General features: G+C 41.2%; 1 protein-coding gene across 4 annotated transcripts; it reads right to left on the reverse strand.

The window, feature by feature from the left end:
* Window positions 1-714: 714 nt before the first annotated feature.
* zzz3 (zinc finger, ZZ-type containing 3) lies at window positions 715-21,426 on the reverse strand. 4 transcript variants are annotated; one of them, XM_056392042.1, is made up of 12 exons: window positions 21,326-21,426; window positions 13,337-15,089; window positions 10,198-10,336; window positions 9,155-9,302; window positions 8,885-8,997; window positions 8,116-8,187; window positions 7,498-7,599; window positions 6,994-7,089; window positions 6,025-6,174; window positions 4,534-4,668; window positions 3,268-3,368; window positions 715-2,475 (listed from the first exon to the last, which is right to left on the reverse strand). In XM_056392042.1, exons 2-12 carry the CDS (start codon window positions 15,022-15,024, stop codon window positions 2,331-2,333), a joined length of 2,889 nt encoding a protein of 962 aa, XP_056248017.1. In that variant the 5' UTR covers window positions 15,025-15,089; window positions 21,326-21,426; the 3' UTR covers window positions 715-2,330. The 4 variants fall into 4 exon arrangements, with proteins under 4 accessions (XP_056248017.1, XP_056248019.1, XP_056248020.1 ...); XM_056392044.1 differs by lacking the exon at window positions 21,326-21,426 and adding an exon at window positions 21,011-21,072; XM_056392045.1 differs by lacking the exon at window positions 21,326-21,426 and adding an exon at window positions 20,841-20,947.
* Between the last annotated feature and the right edge of the window lie 150 nt (window positions 21,427-21,576).

A 21,576-nucleotide genomic window follows, 5' to 3' on the forward strand; every position in this document is an offset into this window, starting at 1 on the left:
ACAGCACTTATGTATCATCTTATGTTATTGTCTAAAGTAGATTATTGGAAATACTGATTGATTAGTTGAGAAACAGAAATTACTCGATCTGATTATCATTTATCACTTATCAAGCAAAAACAGCCAAAAATGTAATGTTAATGTCAATTACCTACTGTTCATTACTTTGTGGTTTAGTATATTTGGATTTCAGTTTGTTGGACAAAATAAGGGAAATAAAGAATCACTTTATCACAAATTTAAGATTTTTCGATTTGAAGACATCAATATGGGCTTTATGAAACTGGGATTGTAATTTTCTGACCAAAGGACTAATCAAATAAGAGAAAATAATCAACATATAAAACAATAAAAACAATTGTTAGTTACAGTCGTATTTAACATTATCAAATTATCTTTGGTTGATATTGTAATTGAAAAATAATACAAAACTGGAATATTGACAGAATGTCAACACAGTTTCCGAGTCCCGGGTCCCGGGTCCCAGGTTTTGTTTTGCTCGACCAAAGCCAAAGATGTTCAGTTTACAATAATAAGATGCAGAGAAAAGCAGCAAACGCTCACATTTCAGGGGCTGGAACAAGCAAATTATTACTCAGCTATACACTAGGTTGACTGATATTTGCAGCTTTGTACTGCTAAACCATGTCAAACTTGAAGTGACTTTGAGGAATAATAATAATAATAATACTTCAGGAACCACATATGTAGAAACACTATTTTCACATACTTTTATTTCCACGATTCTCCTCTAGCATTTTTTTTTTTTTTTTTTTACATTTTTTTTTTTGTTTTGTTTTTTTTTTTTTTGTTTTTTTTACATAAGAACAGACTGTTATACACAGATATTGAAGCAGGGCAAAGGAGGTAAGGGAAGGAGACGAAAACCATACAAAATGGTGTCTACTCAAGCACAACAAAATCTATGTGTATAAAATTGTGTGGGTTGTTCCACAGTGGAGGCACCAACCACTACCTCAATTCCTTTTTTTTTTTTTTTTAAATAGATTAATAAAAATACAATCTTTTAAATGGACCTTTTTAAAGTGGACTGCAAAATTAAAGAAGGTCTAGAGGCATGATGACTGGATCAATAATGTAGGATAATGTGGGTCGATGGTGCCACACAGAAAGGGAGTTGTGGCCAGGTTTAGAGGTGGAATTCCCCAAAAACAAAAAAATATTTCTTTTTAAAAATGGCACACAGCAACTAGCACTGGCTACTTTTCACCATATACTTGTACACTCAACATGATCAACAACGGCACACATTGGGGGAGGAGAAGAGAAAAGAAAAGAAAAACAAAAACAGTCTTCTGTATTTTTCCCCATACGTTCCCATTCGCCTGCCTTCAAAAACATTTGCTCTCCATGCTTGTAGTGCTTCCTTGCTAGACATGTTTTAGTGAAGAGAGCAAAGGGAAAGGAAATAGAGATGAAAGTGTGCATCTGTGTGTGTCTGTGTCTGTGTGTGTGTGTTTGTTTGAAAGGTGAGGGGGGTAGAGAGCAGCGTTGTGTGACAGTGGTAGTGACGGCTCCATGTTGAAACATGGCGCACAATCCGTTGAACACGTACAGGTCTGTCTGCAGAACGTCATGTGGATCAGCAGAACTTCCTACAGTCTGCAGCCATAAACACACCGACCTCGACCTCGGTGTCCGTCTAACATCTCTCACAGCAGCCCCCCCGACTCCCGCTGGGGAAGCTGCGACTCATAAATACTCAATCTACTGATACCTAGCTAGAACATTTTCCACTCTTGCATAACACGGAGACCACATACACACATACAAACCACCTGTGTGTATCTCAGTTGATGACTTCACAGTCCACTATGACACACTCGTCGACCACACATCTCCATTCACCAGACTTATCGTCAATTCTCCAGTTTCGAAGCAGCACAGGGAGGTAACTGGAGGGCGATGACGGGAAGAGGGAAACATGAACCGCCCTCCTGGAGTCACAGAGCTCGGGAATGTCGGTGTGCCTTCGTTTTTTTTTTGTTTTTTTTTTTGTTTTTAAAAATAGTGTATCGTTTCAAATCACAGATCCGTTGATTAACCTGGCTGAGGTGGAGCGGGGCCCCCTTGTTCTGAGGAACCAACATGGCCGCCCTCTGCTCGAGTCAGGGAGGCCAGTTTACCAACAGCCCCCCACCAGCAGCACTGTGGTCTGCTCTGAGGCCCCTGGCTGTCTGCCTGCCTGCTGGCCTTCCTGCCTGGCGGCGGGTTAAGCGGTTATCTTGGACTTGGAGGATGGAGCCATGCACAGAGTGGCCTGTGGGATATGTGGAGAGAGCCTGGAGCTAGGGGCGTCTGGTACCCTGTCATCTGTTGGCTGGGAAGTAGTTAGGGTCCAGGTAGTTGTAGCCTGTGCTTTGCGGCAGGCAGTAGTCCCTGTCCAGAAAGGTTTCTGGCTGGTACACTGGTTCCAAGTGGTGGTTAGGCTTGTGGGTCTCTGTCTTGAACAAACTGGAACATGAGAGGGGAAAAGAGGAAAAACATTAGTCATGTAAGAACCAACGTCTTGGCGGTCTAACGATCTCATGTTGAAGGCAAAATTAAGCGAAACGTAAGAAAATCGCCTAAACAATTTTATTTCAACTGTCACTTCGGGTTCTAACTCAAAATCAATACCTTCTGACCATGACATGTTTTACTATCTATACGCCTTTAAAAAAGATATGATTATTACATTTTATGCATTTTTAACACATTAGATTGTAAGAAATAAAGCTACAAATTATTTTCTGGTAACGTTTTATTTCATGGGTCCCGCATTTTTCAGCTAATTTCCTGGAAACATTCCTCTGAATTTTTGAAAAAAAAAGATTATGTATGTGTCTGTAAATTCCTAGGATATTTTGTTAACACAGTCTTAAACAAAATGCTATATAAGCAGAACAAACTTAAGATATAAAGGCCCTTAATATAAGTAAACAAGACAATTCACAATATTGATATGTATCATAATATTTAAGTTTCTGGAAAATTTAATTAAAAATGGATAAAATAACCAGACAGGCTTGTTTGACTAATCCAGTTTGATGCAAATCTCATAAAGATGCATTACTGCCATAAAGCAGTCATGCCCTTTCATTTATAACATTGCCTATAATGGCCTGACACATCCCCGATCTTAAAGGGATAGCCAACAGTGTATAAACTCTATGGAGATCGAAAATTTGATGGTAGACAAATTAATGTCATCATCATTTTGGCCCACGCTCTCCATGAGTTCATGACAGAGGTGGATGGTCTCACCAGTCGGAGCAGTTGGAGCAGAAATCAACCGAGTTGTCTTGCGGACAGTCCTGACAGTGCCACCGCACTCCCTGGATTGGCTCCATGCCACAGACATCACACTGAAAACAAGCACACACACAAACACACACACACATCTTCAGAACACAATAAGGAACAATAAGCCAAAGCTCAGAAAAATATGTTTGAATCAAAGAAGACTGCTACAGTGAAGCACATATAAAGTGTAATTTACAGATAAGGCAGAGGTCCCTGTGAACTCAGTTAAGAAGCAATACCCTACTGCAGGCAAGTAAGGCAGGCAAATATAAAGGTATTTATGAAGAGCAGTGTATGTGTTCTTTGTGACCTTGGTGTTGATTAATTTCTTTTTGTTTGGTTTGCTTTTGTCCCATGTACAGCAACTGGAGGAATCATTTATTTTAAAAATATAAAAATAAAAAGAACCATTGATTTGTTTCTGTTGTCTGAAGGTAATATGTTGAGTATATGATTTTTCTTTTGGTAAGAATTGCAGGAAATGCCTGGCAACTAAGAAAGAAAACACCGTATCCATCACAAAAGAACATTTCTGTCATGGTAGCTGAAATATTCTGTTTTTAAATCATTTTGAATCTGTGGATCTGTATTTTGTGGTAATAAGACCATGTGGCCTGGGCAGGACACCAAGTCAAGTCAGATTTATTTTTTAGCCCAAACCAAAACAGCTTTACAATCTCTACAGCATATGAACCCCTCTACCCTCACATCCTCAATTCAAATAAGGGAACACTATAGCAACAGTAGAAATACAGATACGGAGAAAGTTAAAAAATTAAATACTATTCTGTTCGGTAATGTTGCTATTGCTAACGTCAAACAAGCAATGACTTCTGTCCTATGTTGCCAATTTCAAACTGGAAAATGTCATAATTGAGTCAAATATGTATTTTCACTGATTCAGTGGCTTAATTCAGCCTTCTGTATTTTCATTGGGGGGACAATAGTCTATCAACATGACACTCTCAAACCATTTCTAATATGAATTCTGTCCTCTTCAAATATATTTGTATTGTTTTTTGTACAGTGTGAATATGATACATGCTCATAGAGAACTGGTGTATACTATGCAAATGTGCCCACAATCTCTGGCCTTGTTGACCAGCTTACAATCCCTCTCACTCAAGGTTGTGATTTCACCTCCCCTCATACACTGAGGACATTTGTATATGCAGAAGCCTGGCTTTAATTTTGTCTTCATGATGTACAGAAATATGCAGTCTTCACCTTGTAGCCTACGTGCCGCACCCCGACCTTATCCTCCTGGATCTCCTGGAGCTTCTGTTTTTTCAGTCGCTTCAGCTCCAAAAGCTCTTTGTATTCTGGCAAATTTCTCAACTCCACAGGTACACTCTCCTCGTCCTGGGAGTCCAGGAAAGCAAGCAAACACACACATACATAAACATGCAAGGAGAAAGAGAGAGAGAGAGAGAGAGGAGACAGAGGACGTGAGTGATGGGCATCAGGACATGCACACAAACAAAACATCTCTACATGACTCCAGCGACCCAATCTGATAATGATATTCTCTAGATCTTTTATAACCCACAAACAATTTTGCTGACAATATTGATCGGTCTAATTTTAGTACGCAACATATCCATGAACATCAGTATTGGTTTTCTTCTGTCTGAGCTGCATTGTTGTGGTGTCTGTCGTGAGCAGAGGTCGTCTTTCGGCTCAAAGTACACAAGTGAAAACATCAATGTCCTTCACAAAGACACTGAATGTCTGATATCTCACCCTCTTATAGAGAGGGGAAAAAACACTTGAGACATGAAAATAGGGGCAATGTGCAACATTTTATTGTCAACAAAACTCCCAGGTCTTGACCAGGAATGGCTTTGTGAAAGACCTGCAAAGCTGCCGATGCACTTGCCCTGAGAAGACTTTCAGTGCAACCTGCAAACACAGCCAAAGTAAAGGACAACCTGGTGAAGTGAGAAATTATTGTGGCCCATGCTGGCAACATCTTTGTGACTTTACATCATATCGGCGGTGTCAGAGGTTTTGTTAACGCGCCGGTGGAGCCGGCAGCCTGTGTTCTCAGCAGGACACAGCAACCTGGTTTTACTTAAAGGTTACTGCCATCAAAGGGGGAGAAAGAAAATGTCAGCGCTTGGATAACGGCGAGCGTCAGGAGTCGCAGAGTTCAAATGGAAAAAGAGGCGAGGCTGGCCAGGCCCCCTGCTCTGATTGAGCAGTTTTCAACAGCACACACTGGGGGGGGGTTTAGTAGAAACGAGCATGATTAAGGGCCAAATGCATCATTTCATCCAAAGGTGTTAAAGTGGAGTTAGGAGGCGGAGGGACAGTCTATCATATGATACAGATGTAAGAGACAAGGCAGGGAGCATTTTGCCCTCTCTGAAATGGATTTAAATGAACTGGTCAGGTATAAAACAAGCTCCCAAAGGAAAATAACATGTAGCTTTTACCAGTCTTTATCATACAGGCCACTTCTTACATAAGGAGGAGAGGGTACGACTGTGGATGGTGACAGAGAAGAGGACATGTGAGCTTGTGATTAGCTTAATTAAGCAGCAAAGTACCACAGTCTGGTCGGTGATCGGTGGCACGAACGAGGTGAATGAGCTCTGTTACAAGATTGTGTGTGTGTGTGTGTGTGTGTGTGCAAACACAAGTATACTTAAATATAAAGACAAAAGCTTTGTGGCCTTCAGTAATTGATGTTCTCAGATGTGACAGAGGACTGACCGAGTCATCAGCAGAGGGGTCCTGCACGCTGCTGTAATACGCTGAGCGCTCATCATCTTCATCCATGTAGACCGGAGGCTCATAGGAGGTCAAGAAGGTGGACGGCCGGTACAGGTGCTTGTTAAGGTGGTGCTGCCTCTTACTGGATGCCTGGAGAACAAATGGGTTACAGAAGGAAATCATTTTAAACGTCCCCTTAAACATGTACTGGGCAATATAGGTCAAATCAGTATCGTGATATTAAAAAGTATGCTTTTCCAATATCAATATACATCAGGATGCACCACATATGATGATCAGTACAATGAACTGTGTTCTGCTGTTAAATATTATAGTTCACAAAATTCTTCATGTCAAACAAAACTTGCTAAAATAACTGTTGAAATGCACATTACAATTTGCTTAGTGTCATTTATTTTGTAAAATGATAAAACAGGATGACAACGCTCCCATCCATAGGGCATGAGGGCTCACTGAATGGTTTGATGAGTGTGAAAATGATGTGAATCGTATGCCATGGCCTTCACGGTTGAACAACTATGGGAGATTTTAGACCGGCGTGTTAAAACTCTCCACCGCCACCATTAAAACACTGCAGTAGACTTCAGAGACTTGGAGAATCAATACCGAGGAGCACTGCAGCTGTTCTGGTGGCACATGGTGGCCCGACACATTACTGAGACACTTAATGTTGATTTTTCCGTTAATTTGTCACCAATCTGTACAAGGCTTGGCCGATATCATTAGCTGTTTTTTTTTTTTTTTTTATCTTATCACGGCTTTTCTCATATATCCAAAATAAATCAAGCTCTACTCAAAACCACACTCAAAACATCACAACACCATTTAACAGATGTGTCAATACTGAATTAATTGCCCAGTCCTTACTTCAAGACACCTTACATTCATTAAGACAACAATTTGTTTTAATATGGTCAAGGGTTTTGTATTTAATGAGTTAAGAATTACCTTTTTAGTGTACATGCACAGGTTGGGTGTTCTTCCAGGCACAGGGATACCAGCTTTTGTCAGTTTGATGAAGTACTTTTGAACCCTACTGGCAACCTGGAAAGTTTTAATAGGAAAATTTCTACGTTAATTATTTCCAACTGAGGAACAGTCGCTTGAAGCAACTGAGGTCACACACACGCACGCGCTCACGCGCACACGCGCACACACACACACACACACACACACACACACACACACACACACACACACATCATTCAGGTACTTGCAGGGGCTGCAGTTATCATATAAGTCCATGTATACTCAATTTAACATTCTGTTGCCATAGCAAAGACACACTTTTCAAACAATCAGCCAAGGCAGTTCTTTCAAGTGTAGGTCATCATGAAGTTTGTTGCTTCTTTAAAGTGAATTCTTTCCAAAAATCTGACCAGAAAATAAGTAACTAACTAAACCAAATGGGTAATGGGTAAAGTGCACGCATTTTTTCTCTCGCTTCATCACCTGTTTTGCTGTTCGATTGCCCAGCTCATCAGCAATCTTCTGCCATCTCCTGGACTCGACTTCCTCAGGAGGGAACTTAACAAGAAGCTGCTCCAGTTTTTTCTGGAAAATACACAAATAACCAGGTGAAAACTGTGCAAGGACAAACTTCCTTATTGTGCAAATGATAATACTAAGCAACAAGACATAAGTATTCAGATAGACACTAGTCAAAAGAAAGCCCATGAATGAGGCAAGTAGAACAAATTAATAAATGTCTGCTTATAAAAAAAAAAGAATTTAAAGCCCTGATTTCACAAAATGATGATAGTTGGACAAACTAGAGTTCTGTAAATTTTAGATTTCCTTTTTTATAACATCAATGTGGTGTTCATGAAAAAAAAATTTTATCTACAAAGAGCCTGAAAATGTTGCTATACCAGTCTCACCAAGCAATCCCCACACACACTTGGTTGTTCTCTCTCTATTTATTTCATGTGTTCTTTATAGTTTGTTTGGTGTTTCTGTGTTACGTGTAGGTTGTTTAATGGCAATGAAACCAAACACTAAACTACTCCCCTGATAAATTATGTCAGTCTTAAAAAATATAGTGCAACATCTTAAACGCTTGCATCCTACCTGTTCCTCCACAGTCCACAGCTGGTTAAATGTGTCAGGCTTGTTTGGATGACAAATCCTCCCCCTGATCATCTGTCAAGTAAACAAGTGACAGGCATGTTAAAGGACTGACTCCATGGAAAGGAAAAAAAAAAAAGGGGGGGGGCAAAATGCTATTTGAAGAGCTCTGTGCATATGAACTGCCTGGCACACTGAATCTGTCAGTTTGACAGAGAAAGCCCGGCTGTCAGATGTGACTCGAGACGTGTCATTGGGAAAACGCAGAAAAACAGCAACTCTTTTGAGTGACAAACAAAATCCTGTTAGAATTCAGACAGTGTAGTCCGGGGAAATGCAAATGTGCTCGTACAATATAAACAGGGAGCGAGACAGAAATAATCAAGGAGTTGTTTGCTCCGTGCTAAATGCTTGGCGTTTCTAATCCGAACAATCAATTAAAAGTGAAACCTTACTGCCTATACAGTGTGGAGAGAGACACACACACACACACACACACACACACACACACACACACACATAATAGAGGCCAAGAATAAGACATAATAATCAGAGGTGTGGGAGAGGCAGTCCCCTCATGTTTCCATAGATACCATCTTTTGTGCTCACGTGCTGTATGCTTACGAGGAAGAATAAGGGAGATGAGGTTGAGATGGCAGTTTGAAACGGTAATGGTAATGTAATGATACACTGGCAGACGATCACCACTGTGATGACAGCAGCAGCATGTGTGTGTCGTACAGGTTATTTTAGTAAGGAGGCAGAGCCATACCTGCGCTTGCCTTCCGTTCTCTGGAGCATCACTAGTGGGCAGAGAGGAGTACATGGTGGAGGATTCGCCCTCTTTCTTGGGTTCTACTGGACTTTTTGGTCGAAGAGGCAAACCTAAATGGAGGGAATGAGCAGAATTATTATCTTTAAAAGCTGTGAGATGACAAAATTGTTTATCTGGTATTTGATGTATTGTACACCCTACAAGATAAAGACAAATAACCAATCTATATTAAATGAAATTCACTGTCATTTCTAAGTTTATACGTGCCTTTGTCGAAGATCAGCTTTAGCCGCCTGGTTTTGCGCTTCTTGTCGCAGAACTCTCTCTCAAAGTCACCAAGGCCTGAGGTGTACTGTTCCCACGCAATGTCAGGGAGCTGGACAACCCGCTGCGGACACGGCAAGCCCAAATTCACCTGAAGATCACAAGAATCAGGGCGTCACAATTCCAATAACAAATTAACAAATAACTTCTGTAACACTCACTGCAGCAATGTTAGATATTTGACAACACATGAGAAACCAAAAGATGTTACAAAACAAACTTTCATATATTAGGATATTTCTACTTTTGTTGGGTATGCTCAAATGTTGATATCTTTGTAAACTTGTAACTTGAGTCCAGTTATTGCTCAACATAAGTTAGCACATATCAATAATTTTCCCAATTGCTTCTTCAGCAGGGGCTTTAAAGTGATCCCAATATCTAGGTTCAAGAGAAGGGATGGCCATTCGTGTGCTGTGGAGGGCTTCTGTCTTCATATTTAGATGAAACAAAAGGTTTCACCACTTTTTAAGCAAATACTTGCTTTAACTTGTTCAGCAGGTGTTCTGACTGTATTTAGTGGCCACATTTACTTGACTGCATTAGTTCATTTACTGATTTGTTTTGAAATCATATTGTGCAAGCTGTCAGGTAGTAAATCCCAAGTAGAAAATGTGGAAAGTGTGCACATTCAGCCCGGTTGAATGAATGAGACTCATACAGTGGAAAAGGAATGGCAGTCTGCACCCTGCATTTTACAAGCTACCAAATCTATTTATTCCAGCAACGTTTCAACAAGCAAGGTATTCCTGAGGCAAAAACCAAAATCAAGATCTTACATGTCTCAGAGAGGGGTTGATGCAGAGTAAGTGACAACTTATTAAAATACCAGCATGCACAGTGTATTTAACATTTTTTATGCAACTCATTCCGAAGGCGTTTGTTGTAAATCAAAACATAACACTTTTCTCCCCGGCACTTCTAAGCTTTATGCATTTTATTATATCAAGGACACAGGTCTGTTTTTTTTGGGGTTTTTTTTTTACCCGTTTCTGCAGCTGTTCAACAAAGCTAATGGGATCGGCTAGTGCCTCTCTCTGTTGACGTGCCAATGTCTCCAGGTCCAGGATGGCCTGCGTGCGCTGGGCCTCGAGAACTCCGATGGTCTGCAGCAGCCTCTGATAACTGACATGAAAGGAAGTGAGTTTAGACAAGAGTGGAATGAATGGACTGCTTACATTATTTAACCTGACACTTGCAATGCTGCAGTGCATCAAACTTTTAGAACCCAGACTATGCATAATTCAACCATGGTGCTCACAACCTAAATAGTTACACAAGACAGGAAGGGCTCTCCAATCTTTTCCCCCTATTTTGCCTATAAAGTGTTTACAGGTGTTTGAGTAGTACAAATCTTGGCAATGGCTATAAAATATGCATCTTCTCAAATGAACCTTTTTGGCAAATACCTAACAACTTTAGTCAGTTGCTTTTCTAGTGTCATCAAGAACTGCAGCTGGTAAATAATAAACATTTACTTGGTAGGAGAAAACACAGTGCAACCACTACAACACCGTTCTCATCTCTAACTATGCTCATCACTCAGATTTCACAGCAAATATCAAAATCTTTGCATGACTACCACTTGGGTTTTGCAGTGCTTGAGGAGTCTTCAGTGCTGTAGAGGTCTGACCTTTCCACTCACACCCTCTGGGGCAACAGGAGAACTGCAAACTGAGCTGTCAATGACTAAGTGTGGTACTGACTCAGAGGCCTTACAGTGTGAGCAGAGCTGGAGGAATCGACAGTAGTGTGACAGCATTCTACATGGCTATAACCTAATGCAGGTGCTCAGTGGAGCAGAGTGGATCAATCCTTCCTAACAGGACATGAATGAAAATCAATGCACAGGACACAATTTATTCAATAGCTGCCGGTGGTTTGAAAATCCTCCACTTAAAATTTCATTTAGACCGGTCAACTGTCTTTAACCTCATATCCCTTGATTCGTTACAGACACCAGCCTTTTACACTATGTGAGGCACAGTTGACCTTGTACAGCATCAGTTTGTACTGTGCTACAATGCAAGATGTAAATCTGGCTGTGCAACAGTGGCACTAAAAAATATTGCTGTACCTTTCCTGTACTACAGAGTGATTCTGATTAAAATGTAAGATCTCTGCAAGAGAAAGCAGCAAGCATGCTGACTTCTTCAGATGAACAGACGATCTGTGCATTAATCCGTTTTAGTGGAATGAGGAGAACTTGGCTCTGCCTCTCAACACTCTGGACTCCCTCCAGGTGTCCAGGGACAAGCCTGGTGTTCCATTGCCACCTACTGGGCCCAAGGACCACTCACAAACACTGGTGCCAAATGAAAGGCTGTGACCGGGACAATAGTTTTCCTTTGTTAATGCCTGATAATTTAGGCTCTGAGATTATTTTTTTTATATTTACACAATATAATCCATAAAATTGTGAGGTGCAAATACAAGATTTTCTCTATACAGATCATCAATCATGTCAGTGTCAATTCTCCACACTCAGCAACCTTAAAATGCCTAGTCATGCCTCCCCAAAAATGACTGCTCACTGCATTGATCGGATCCTTCAGAAAGTCTCCTTACTCAGCGCAACGAAACCTTGCTAGGTGACAGAAACTTGATCGAATTACCTTGTAATTCGAGCGCAGTGAAATCTTATTCTAAAGCCACTATCCAAATTTGAAACATTCACCAATACTGGTGTCAAAGACAGAAGGACCTCAGCTGATGATGTCTCTAAGCCCCTAAAGCGCTCCGCCCATCCTCCTATGAAGATGCATCATGAATCAGCTGACCTGCCACAGTGCAGTTAGGAGAGCCTGACTGCGCACAGCATGAGACCTGTCCACTAACATAAACATAATCCTGCATGACATCTGACAACCAAACTAGGAACAAAGCCTGCACTGAGAAATCCATTTCCTCTAAAACAACTCTTGTTCCTGAGAAGAGAGCGAAGAGAAGCAATCAGAGCAGTAATTTTAACATCCATTCTCCTCAGGCTTTGGAAATCTGACAATTGGCAGGAAATTCACACAATCAGAGCACCAGATTGAAGGTGAAAATTAAATGCTGAAACATGTAGAACCTAAACAAAAGGACAGGAGCTATAGTTAGATGCTCAGCAATATTCCCATAATGACTGAGAAAAGGCTCTAAAAATAACTGGGATAATTAAACAAACATTCTGTCTATGTGTTGGTGGTGCAAAAACCCTGATACACTTATATCACAATGCAGTGTTTCCTTACATTTGTTTTCAGAGGAAAAGATGGTCTGCTGACCAAAAAGGCTAATAATGTTTTTTTCATTATATTTGCATTCAACTCCTACAATTATTATAAAATACAAACTGTTGAAACATAAAAATCCTCTGCATCATAGCCGAGACTGTCAACAGGCACAGGATGCAAGAAGAGCTGCAACAATTAAGTCAATTGATCGATTTTTAACAATGGATTAAGCATTTCAGTCATTTCTAATGAAAAAATGTAAAATATTCCCTTGCTTGATAAAACAAGCAACCATGAATACATGAACTTGTGCTGCATTTTTCACTGTTTTATGACATTTTAACAGACTAAACAATTAATTGAGAAAATGAATGACAGATTAATAGACAAAGGAAATAACTGTTAGTCACAGCTCTAGCTGCAAGATATATCTGGGGGGTCATGAGATAATGAACACAAACAGCAAAGAAGAGAAATACTGTTCTGCTACATAAATTTTGATTTATTTTCCTGACTTTCCTCTAATTTTATCCATTTCTTATGAAATACGGGCAGGTGTAAACCTTGGCTCTTCAAACCTCTAACAGTTCTTCAAATGAAACTAAGAGGTTTAGAGGACTGCTCACAACTCATTCAAATATTCAGCCTGCAAAGAGGGGTCATAAGCCGGAATAAAAAGATTAAATAATAATAATTTAGAGAAAGAAAAATGTAGGTTTTCCGACATTCAGCACTTTCAGGATATCAAATGCTCTTAGCACGTAGAAATACACATTAACTAAAGTGCATCTCTGGTCCATTCAAAACCACAGACCAGAAGTAATGCAATGATCACAGAATATAGTGATCAAAATGTGTGAGAGCTAAATCAACAAAAGATGAGGGGAAATGAGGAGCCCCCACATACTCTTTATTGTGTTTAAGAGCCAGGTGGTCAGACTCAAAGTAATAAACGTCTGGCTCCTCCTCTTCCTCCTCCTCCTCAGCAGCCTGGGTCTGTGTAAGCTCCTTGTTGCTCTCTGCTTCTTTGCCATCCAAAGACCCACCAACCTCGCCACCTGGCCTGTCTCCAGGATCCAAGGACTCACTGGAGGGGCCTACAGAGTCTGAGGGAACAGGTTCCTCCACCATGGGACAGTCCTCCTCCAGCCCAACCACCACCTCCCCCTCTTCCCTCAAGGGACCATTGTCTCTAGGAGGAGAGCTGGGCTTGGAGGAGGTGGCTTTGCCACCAGTGGCAGCCCTCCTGGGTGAAGTCCGTAGGGTGTATCTGTGTTCATAGAGCTCTGTGAAAGAGGGGGGCGTGCTGGATATTGAGGGGTTGCACCCTGGCTCTGTGGGGGAGGGGGTGGTTGCTAGTGGGGGTGTAGTTTCTCCTGAGTTGCTGTTGTTGATTGGACTACTGTTCATGTTGGTTGTGGAGGAGGTGGAGGCAGCAGCTTCCTGCAATGGTGTTAGTGGCCGGCCATTGGCATCACTCTCGCTCTCTGTCACCTGCTCCTCGTGGGCCAGACACAAAGGCTCACCCACCACATCAACTTCCACCTCCTCTACCTCCTGCTCCTTGGCCACTATCAACTCAGGGACAGGATCCTCTGGAACAGCCTCAAGTGCTGGTGCAGATGAGGCTGGCAATTCCCCTGAGCCAGAGACCTCTTTCTGCCCAGGGACAGAGTTTCTACAAGGCACAGCAGGGTCAGGGGATGAGGGAGCCCCCGCCTGGCTACCATTGAGCAGCGATGGGCAGTTGTTGGCAGAGGTGGGATCTGTACTAGACTCTTCAGTGAGTGCGCTAGAGTCCTCTGCTTTATTCTCTCGGAGTCCATTAGAAGCTTTGTGAGCATTTGGGGGATGAGGTGCCCCATCACACTCCACATTGCCATCCTCCACTTTCGCTCCTGTCAGCTCACCTTCCTCTTTACTCAGCACAGGTGAGGAAGGAGCTGTATTAGCAGAGTTTTGACTGGGAAATTCTTCACAACTGTTGTCCTTGCTAGGCTCTGGGACAGAGGCTGGACTTTCAGGTTTCTGAGGCTCAGGGTGCTCTTCGTGTCCCTGAGACTCTCCGGAGCGGGAGCACCGCTTGGCCCTTTTGATTTGAGGAGAGGCATCCCGCGCCCCTTTCCCTCTATCACAGTTCTCAGGCTTCTCGGGAGTAATGTCTTTTTCTAAACAGGACACACCCCGCTTCCTGGAGCTGGTCCATTGCTCCACCTCAGCTGTGGAAGCATTTGAGTCAGTTTCCTTTCCCTGCAATGAGGCCTGTTGCTGGCCATCATGCTGAGTGTCCTGCTTAGCGTCCTGCTTTGTATCATGTTTAGCGTCCTGCTTTGACTCCTGCTTGCTCTCCTGTTTGGTGTCCTGCTTCGACTCCTGCTTGGCGTCCTGCTTCGACTCCTGCTTGGCGTCCTGCTTCGACTCCTGCTTGGCGTCCTGCTTCTTCTTGGGCGAGCGGGCCCTCGGTAATGGAGACACCGAAGTCTCCTCCGGCTGGGCGATGCTGCGGTTCCTGAGGGTTCGACCACAAAAGTTCTCATCCAATCCATTGAGCCCCACTGATGACCTTGTGACGCGCGAGGAACGGGACGCGGCCATACTACGGCGGGTGCCTACAGTCTCCTCATCCTGGTGCTCTCTCCTCTGCAGCAGAATGTGGGCACCTGCAAAACACATACAAACAGATACAAACACTTCAATAAGGTATTATAATGATTGAACCATGCAAACATTTACAGCTCAAGGGTTATGCTGTAGCATTAATATTGCAGTGGTTATAGGTTTGACTGGTTTCACTGGCCAGCCAAGCTAAAAATTAATACACAAGGTTTTTCAAACAAAAGCATTCCCCTAAAGGCCTTTGTTAAATACTGCTCAGGTCATTTCTCAGCTCACACCAGAGGGGTATTGATTTCTCCTGTCATTGTAGCTAAGCAACACCTTCTGGCCACAAGCAAAACTAGATGTCTTATCCCAGGTCTGTGCAAAGGAAATACATTTAAAAGGTGGGTGATCAAAACAGGAAACAGTAAGGTCAGATCTCCTATTTAGCCTAAATGACCAATCATACAGGTTCTTTTGACACTTCACAAATGTCACAGCGTTGAAGCTCATCTGTATGTGTTTGCTTGCTTACTCAAGAGATAAAAGGTGACTACAGTGCACTGAGCATTTTAAGAGAAGAAAAGCCCCAAAGCAGGCAAACTGGTGAATTTCACAAAGGTGAACTACCTTAAAACCAAAAACATCAAATACACAAGTCATCATACATAATGTGCGTATTTCAGTGAGAGTATATTTACCCCCCCCCCCCCCCCCCCCCCCCACACCCACCCGGCAGAGATCACTGCTTATTCCGTCAGACAAAGAATAAACACGTTTTACTGGTTGACTGATTTCTGACACAGAAGCTACACTGTAATTCTTACATCCAATTCAGCAGAGATAACACTGCAGGTTTGTCATCACACACTGTAGTCTGTTTATCTCTGTATAACAGGTGTGCCAGAGGACCAACAGGCTGCAATCCTTCCACAATTTATTAGAACATACAAAGATTGAAATGCTGCAACAACAAGAATGCTACACAAGACCTACAGGCTTAAAGTGTGGACAACCATAGAAGCTTAGGACATGATTAACTTACTCACACAATTGAAGGTACAACAAAGACTCCCAAAACACGCTCTGTGTGTCGCTGATGAGGTTCATTACTGTGCATTAGAAGAAAAATACCGAATTACACTGTGAACCGGAAAATCAGCACTATCCAATGCGAGCACACGCTAAGAAGTAGTGAGTCTTATTCTATACTAAATAATCAATTTCACTGATAATAAACAGCCTTTATGCATCATGCATCACATGTCATCTAGGTCAGACAGTCGGTGATAATTTCACCATATCATGCAGGCATCTTCATTCACATTAAGGTTGTATTGATGCAAATGTAACTTGAATAACATTGCTAGCTTACTCATCAACGCATACAAAAATACATATAAAAAGTCATCTTATTCCGGTTTCTCTCAGTAATTTGAATCTGCAAAAAGGTCATGGAGTGAAGCAGATGTAAAGCAATGTGTTAATGTGAGAAATTATATTGTTTCTATATGTAAAAAAAACACCATAGCCGGCAGTCATGCAATACTAGGAACACAATTGCAAAGTAGTTTTCCTATTACAAATAACAAGAAACAGATTACATTACATGAAACTCATCAATATAAAGAACAATTAATACAAAATCAAACAATTAATTTTAGTGGGAAAATATACAACTATAAACCATGTTAATACCTTAATTTATTAATATATATTTAGGTATATACAGTAAATAGAAATTAAGTTATCCCTGTGTATATAAACATACGCATAATATACATATAATATACATACACATAATCAAAATAAAGGGACATTTTTAGATTAAATCAGTTGGATTTAAAAAATCCTTTCCTGGCTAGAATAAATGTATGTATAGCCTAATTCCTGAGAACATTCCCAATCAGGACAAACGCAGGAAACTTGCCACTGAAGTACCCTCTAGATCATGGCTCCAACTAATAAATCTAACAACAGAGGACAATAAAAATGTGATGCAGTAAAGGTCATACTAAAGTGACATTCAGGGGGAGATGATCTCAGTGTCCTTTTGCAAAAGATGAGACATAGTCATGAGACATTCATTGTTGAAAAGAGAAATTATTGCATCAATTAGCATTGGACATGGTGTTCATTTACATTAATTCCTAGTACATCAATCTGTAGGACGACCTCTGTCAAAACTAATTTAAAAGCTCCTTGTTGCCTGAGACAATCCATCCCTTCCCCTACACAGTGCCAAAACAGGAACATCAAAGCCAAAGGCTACCCTGGCTACAAATACATTTTGATAATATTCCTTCAGGGAGATAACATAATAGTCACCTGGAATAAGCATTACCACATGCACATATTACTCACACTCCAGTAAAGACTCCAGCTGAGAAAGCTAATGTGATTTGTCCATGCATAAAATAAGAGAGAGAAAGAAAAACACAATGGGGGGAGCAGGGGGCAGGTTATTCAGACTGAGCACTCACCCTTAGACTCACCACGACAAAACTAATTAAGCTGGCTCATGTGACCTGCTCTCAAAAACTAGAAAACTAATCACTACTTCAAAATGATCAGGGTTACAGTTGAGCAGAATAGCAATGTGAAAAATTAGCTCACATTTTCTTATGCCAATAATTAACAAGTTGTTAATTGGCATAGCTTCAACTAATAATTAATAAATGAAACTCTAATGTTGCATTCAGGTGCCTGGTGGAAGATTTGTGCCCGTGTAACAATACAAAGCAAGTTGTGATTACTTGGCAAACGTGACTATCCTATCTAAAAGTACATCCACATTAAGCTGCTTAAATTTGTAAACGCATCTTTTTCTCTCCGTTTCAGTCCTCCTTTTCAGACTGACACTGTTTTCCTCCCCAGAAAACGGAGCTTTTCCAAAACAGCATCGGAACGTGTAAATTTGAAAACACCTGCTTGGTGTTTCAGTTTGTAAAAGGTAAATGGAGCTTTTCCAAAACGATGACCTAAACCAGCCTGGTGAGGGTCGGGGGCTGCTTGCCAGTAAAGTTAGGACAACGTTTAGTCGCCTCTAATCATAACTGTGATTGTTAAATTTAAATGACAATATATCCAAAAACACAGCAGAGCTGTTGTCGTCAACCTGGATTTATCATGATTTTTTCAGATGATGCTCCAATTATAAATTAAGAATTTTATCACTGCAGATTTAGAATGACTGTTAACATGTAGTGTTTAAAGGCTTCAATTAAATCACTATTTCACTCTCATTCCATTGTCTAACAACAGAAACAAATGTACATGAGAACTACATTGTGAATTCAGCTGCAATAAAACACGTTATAGATGTCGACAGAAAGCTGGAGGACACAGAGGCAGAGGCTCAAACTAATGTAACACACACCTGACAGAAGTGTAATGACTGCAATGTTGTATAACAAAGAGTGCATAAAGTTTGACTGTGTGAGATAGCTTGCTTTTTTCCCCCAGTCAACACTGTTACAAAGTAGGTATGCAAGAATTTTTTTTATGGAGGGCTAATCATTAACAAAAACCTCCTTGGCTGTGGAGCATGTAGTGAATTAGCACCAAAAATACAGTACTGTGCAAAGGATTAAGGCATTTTAAATATACACTCTTATCCATCATGCAACCATGCCATCAGGGCGGCATCAGATTGTTCTTAATTCATTTTGCTGCAGGACCACAACTCCAAACATACAATCAGAGTCGTAAAGAGCTATCTCCAGCAACGAGAATAACATAAGAGTCCTGTAACAGATGTTTTGGCCCCCACAGAGCCCTAATCTCAACATCATGAAGTCAGTCTGGGATTACATGAAGATACTGAAAACACTAAGACAACCTGAATGCACATAAGAACTGTTTTCTGAACAATCTACTTGCAAACTACTTTGAAAAACTGTGCACAAGCATACAGAAGAGAACTGGTTGCCATTTTAAAGGCAAAGGGTGACCGCAGCAAATACTAAGTATTTTTCTGTTTACTGCACTTTGTATGACCTTAATTGATAAAAATAAATAATAAAAACTATTCATTGATTTTTTTCTGGAAGCATACTCATATTACCTACAGTGCTTACATTTTTTGCACAGTACTGTATATCACACCACTGGTTGCCCTCAGTATACACACTAGGAAATTTAGATTAGATATAGTTTAAGCCAGTGGTTCCCAGTCTTGAAAAGATAAATCTGTTATGTGAAAAATCTAATGCTTTCATCTGGCCTCTAAAAGTGCTTCAAATGAAAAAATCTTACACAGATAAATGACTCCTTGGTTGAACTGCATGTAACTCATGTCAACACTAAGGTCAAAGCATCTGATCAGGGGTTGCAACTAGACACTGCTATGTTTAATGGGGTCACAAGCCAAGAAGGGTTTGGAACCACTGCTTTAGACCACTGACCATCATTTCATTGGGGCTCTCTCTCTAATATTGGTGGGTAAGTGACAGTGAACAGTCCTAAGTTACTGAGCCAAAAAAATGTTTTAGTGGGTAACTAGTCATAAACTGTATACTATATCTAAACATATAATTTAGTGTCACATATGCCACGTTTTAGTGTGTCAGATATAAACATTAAATTGTGATCACTACTAATGAATAAAACAAAGAAGATCATACCATTGCTTATTCAATGAACTTCTCAGCACACTCCTGGTAAACCTAGTAAGTGCTTAGTTTCATTTTGCAGTAGTAGGGTTTGAGCAAGTTCATTACAGTCTTACCACAATATACTGCCATGTATGGTCACTGATCCTAACAAGGTTGGAATAGAACAACTTCTGCCAACAGGCTGCAGTTTAACCTTGGATTTTAAAAGTGTCAAAGCCGAATATGTTAGTCAACACAGGTACCTATACAGAACACGTGTGACTTACCTTTCAATCAAACCACTTCCTGTTCTTCTCTAAAGCGCGTTATGAAGTTATGATAAACACGTGCTGATTGCATTACTATAATCATGACAGACCAGGGCTTACAAATTGCTTATTTGCCTTCATATACCAAACACTGGTTTCATTGAGATTTTAAAGCAGTAAACTCCTCAGCTTTACATAAGTAAACACTCTCCTTACAAGCAAAGTGTGAAGGCTAGTGTTGGCAAACCAGCTAAGCTAACTGAGTTTCAGAGTGAGAAATTTGTCTTATGATAAACAAACAAGCTTTGAGCCGTTTTACCGTCGTGCTGGTCTGTTCGTCTCTGTTACTGACCTGTAGTTCAACACTTCCATAGGGCCTACTGGCAACAAAAAATCCACGAAGTGGTGTTGGTATACATACCGACGAGAATCGCCCAAGCCCCCACATCCCAGCTAATCAGCTGCCGCGAGCTCAGCACCGACAAAGTTGGAGGCACGAGGATGCTGTTAAACTACCGAGACTAGACAACGGTGCCGCCGCACATGCCGCCGGTTAAGTTAACACTAGTTTGCGTCAGGTGAACTCTAAAGTTTATCGTTAAAAACTCCGGAACCACGTTTAGGCAAAACAACACAGGTGGTTCATGGAGCTGACGAGCAGGGTAAACGTTAGCATGGACCAACTTCCAAGCAAACGTTACTTGACCTAGCTTGCTGTTTAGCGAGCTAACCTCAGCAAACTAATTTACCGTTAGCTCTCAGGGCTAAATATAAAACATTAACGCTTAAGACACCAAACTGCAGACTGTTGCACTCGTGAAATTCACATTATCTTACACACTGTCCACGACACCAAACTAACAAGTACACTACAATCTAACCCCGCCACTTTCATTTTTTAATGCTTTTTTCTTGTTAACGACTAGTTAGCCAACTTGGCTAACGTTACCTCGGCTAGTTTTCCAGTTAACCGCACCGCGCAGAGAAGAAATCGTGGCGATTTCAGATGCAGCCTCTCTACCAACGTTACCACCATCGGGTACATGCTAGCTAGCTCGACTACTGACCCAGACGTTAAGTCCATCAACAACACAATAAAGGGAGGGAATCACTACTAACATTGTGATTCGCCGAGGTTTACATTTCAACTGCTGCGTACAGACAGGAGTAGCATGGATAGCAGCCAAGTACTATAACGGCAGTTGGTAACCAGTTAGCAGCTACGGCTAGCCGCAGCAGGTTAATATTAGCTAGCCAAGCTAGCTGATTGTTCCGCGCATAACTTTGCCGATATATTTGTGTACTGCCAACAATGCAGGTCGTAGACATTTTTTGGTGGGATACCAAATTCAGTTTTTTTCATTTGCTGTGCTACAAGTACCAAATTGGAGGTACACTTCTAAATCGCTTTTGAAGCCCAAGAATTACACATACCTCACTTCCGTAAATTTGCTGCACGTTCGGCCGCAGCCATGTTTTCAGTCCAGTCAACTAGTCGGGGTGTGTGAGCCGATTCAGCCGCGCTTGTCAAACTGCAACACTCTACATTTTTGCCCATGCCAGAAGTGCAGTCGGTCACATAATCTCGGGGTAACCTAGCTTAATTAACGACTGTTTACTGACACTTTTAATGACGGACAATACACATTATAATTTACTTTTCTTCTCTAATTTACCCCTTGTTT

Source organism: Seriola aureovittata, chromosome 12 (assembly GCF_021018895.1).
Source record: "Seriola aureovittata isolate HTS-2021-v1 ecotype China chromosome 12, ASM2101889v1, whole genome shotgun sequence".
Taxonomy (NCBI): Eukaryota; Metazoa; Chordata; class Actinopteri; order Carangiformes; family Carangidae; genus Seriola; species Seriola aureovittata.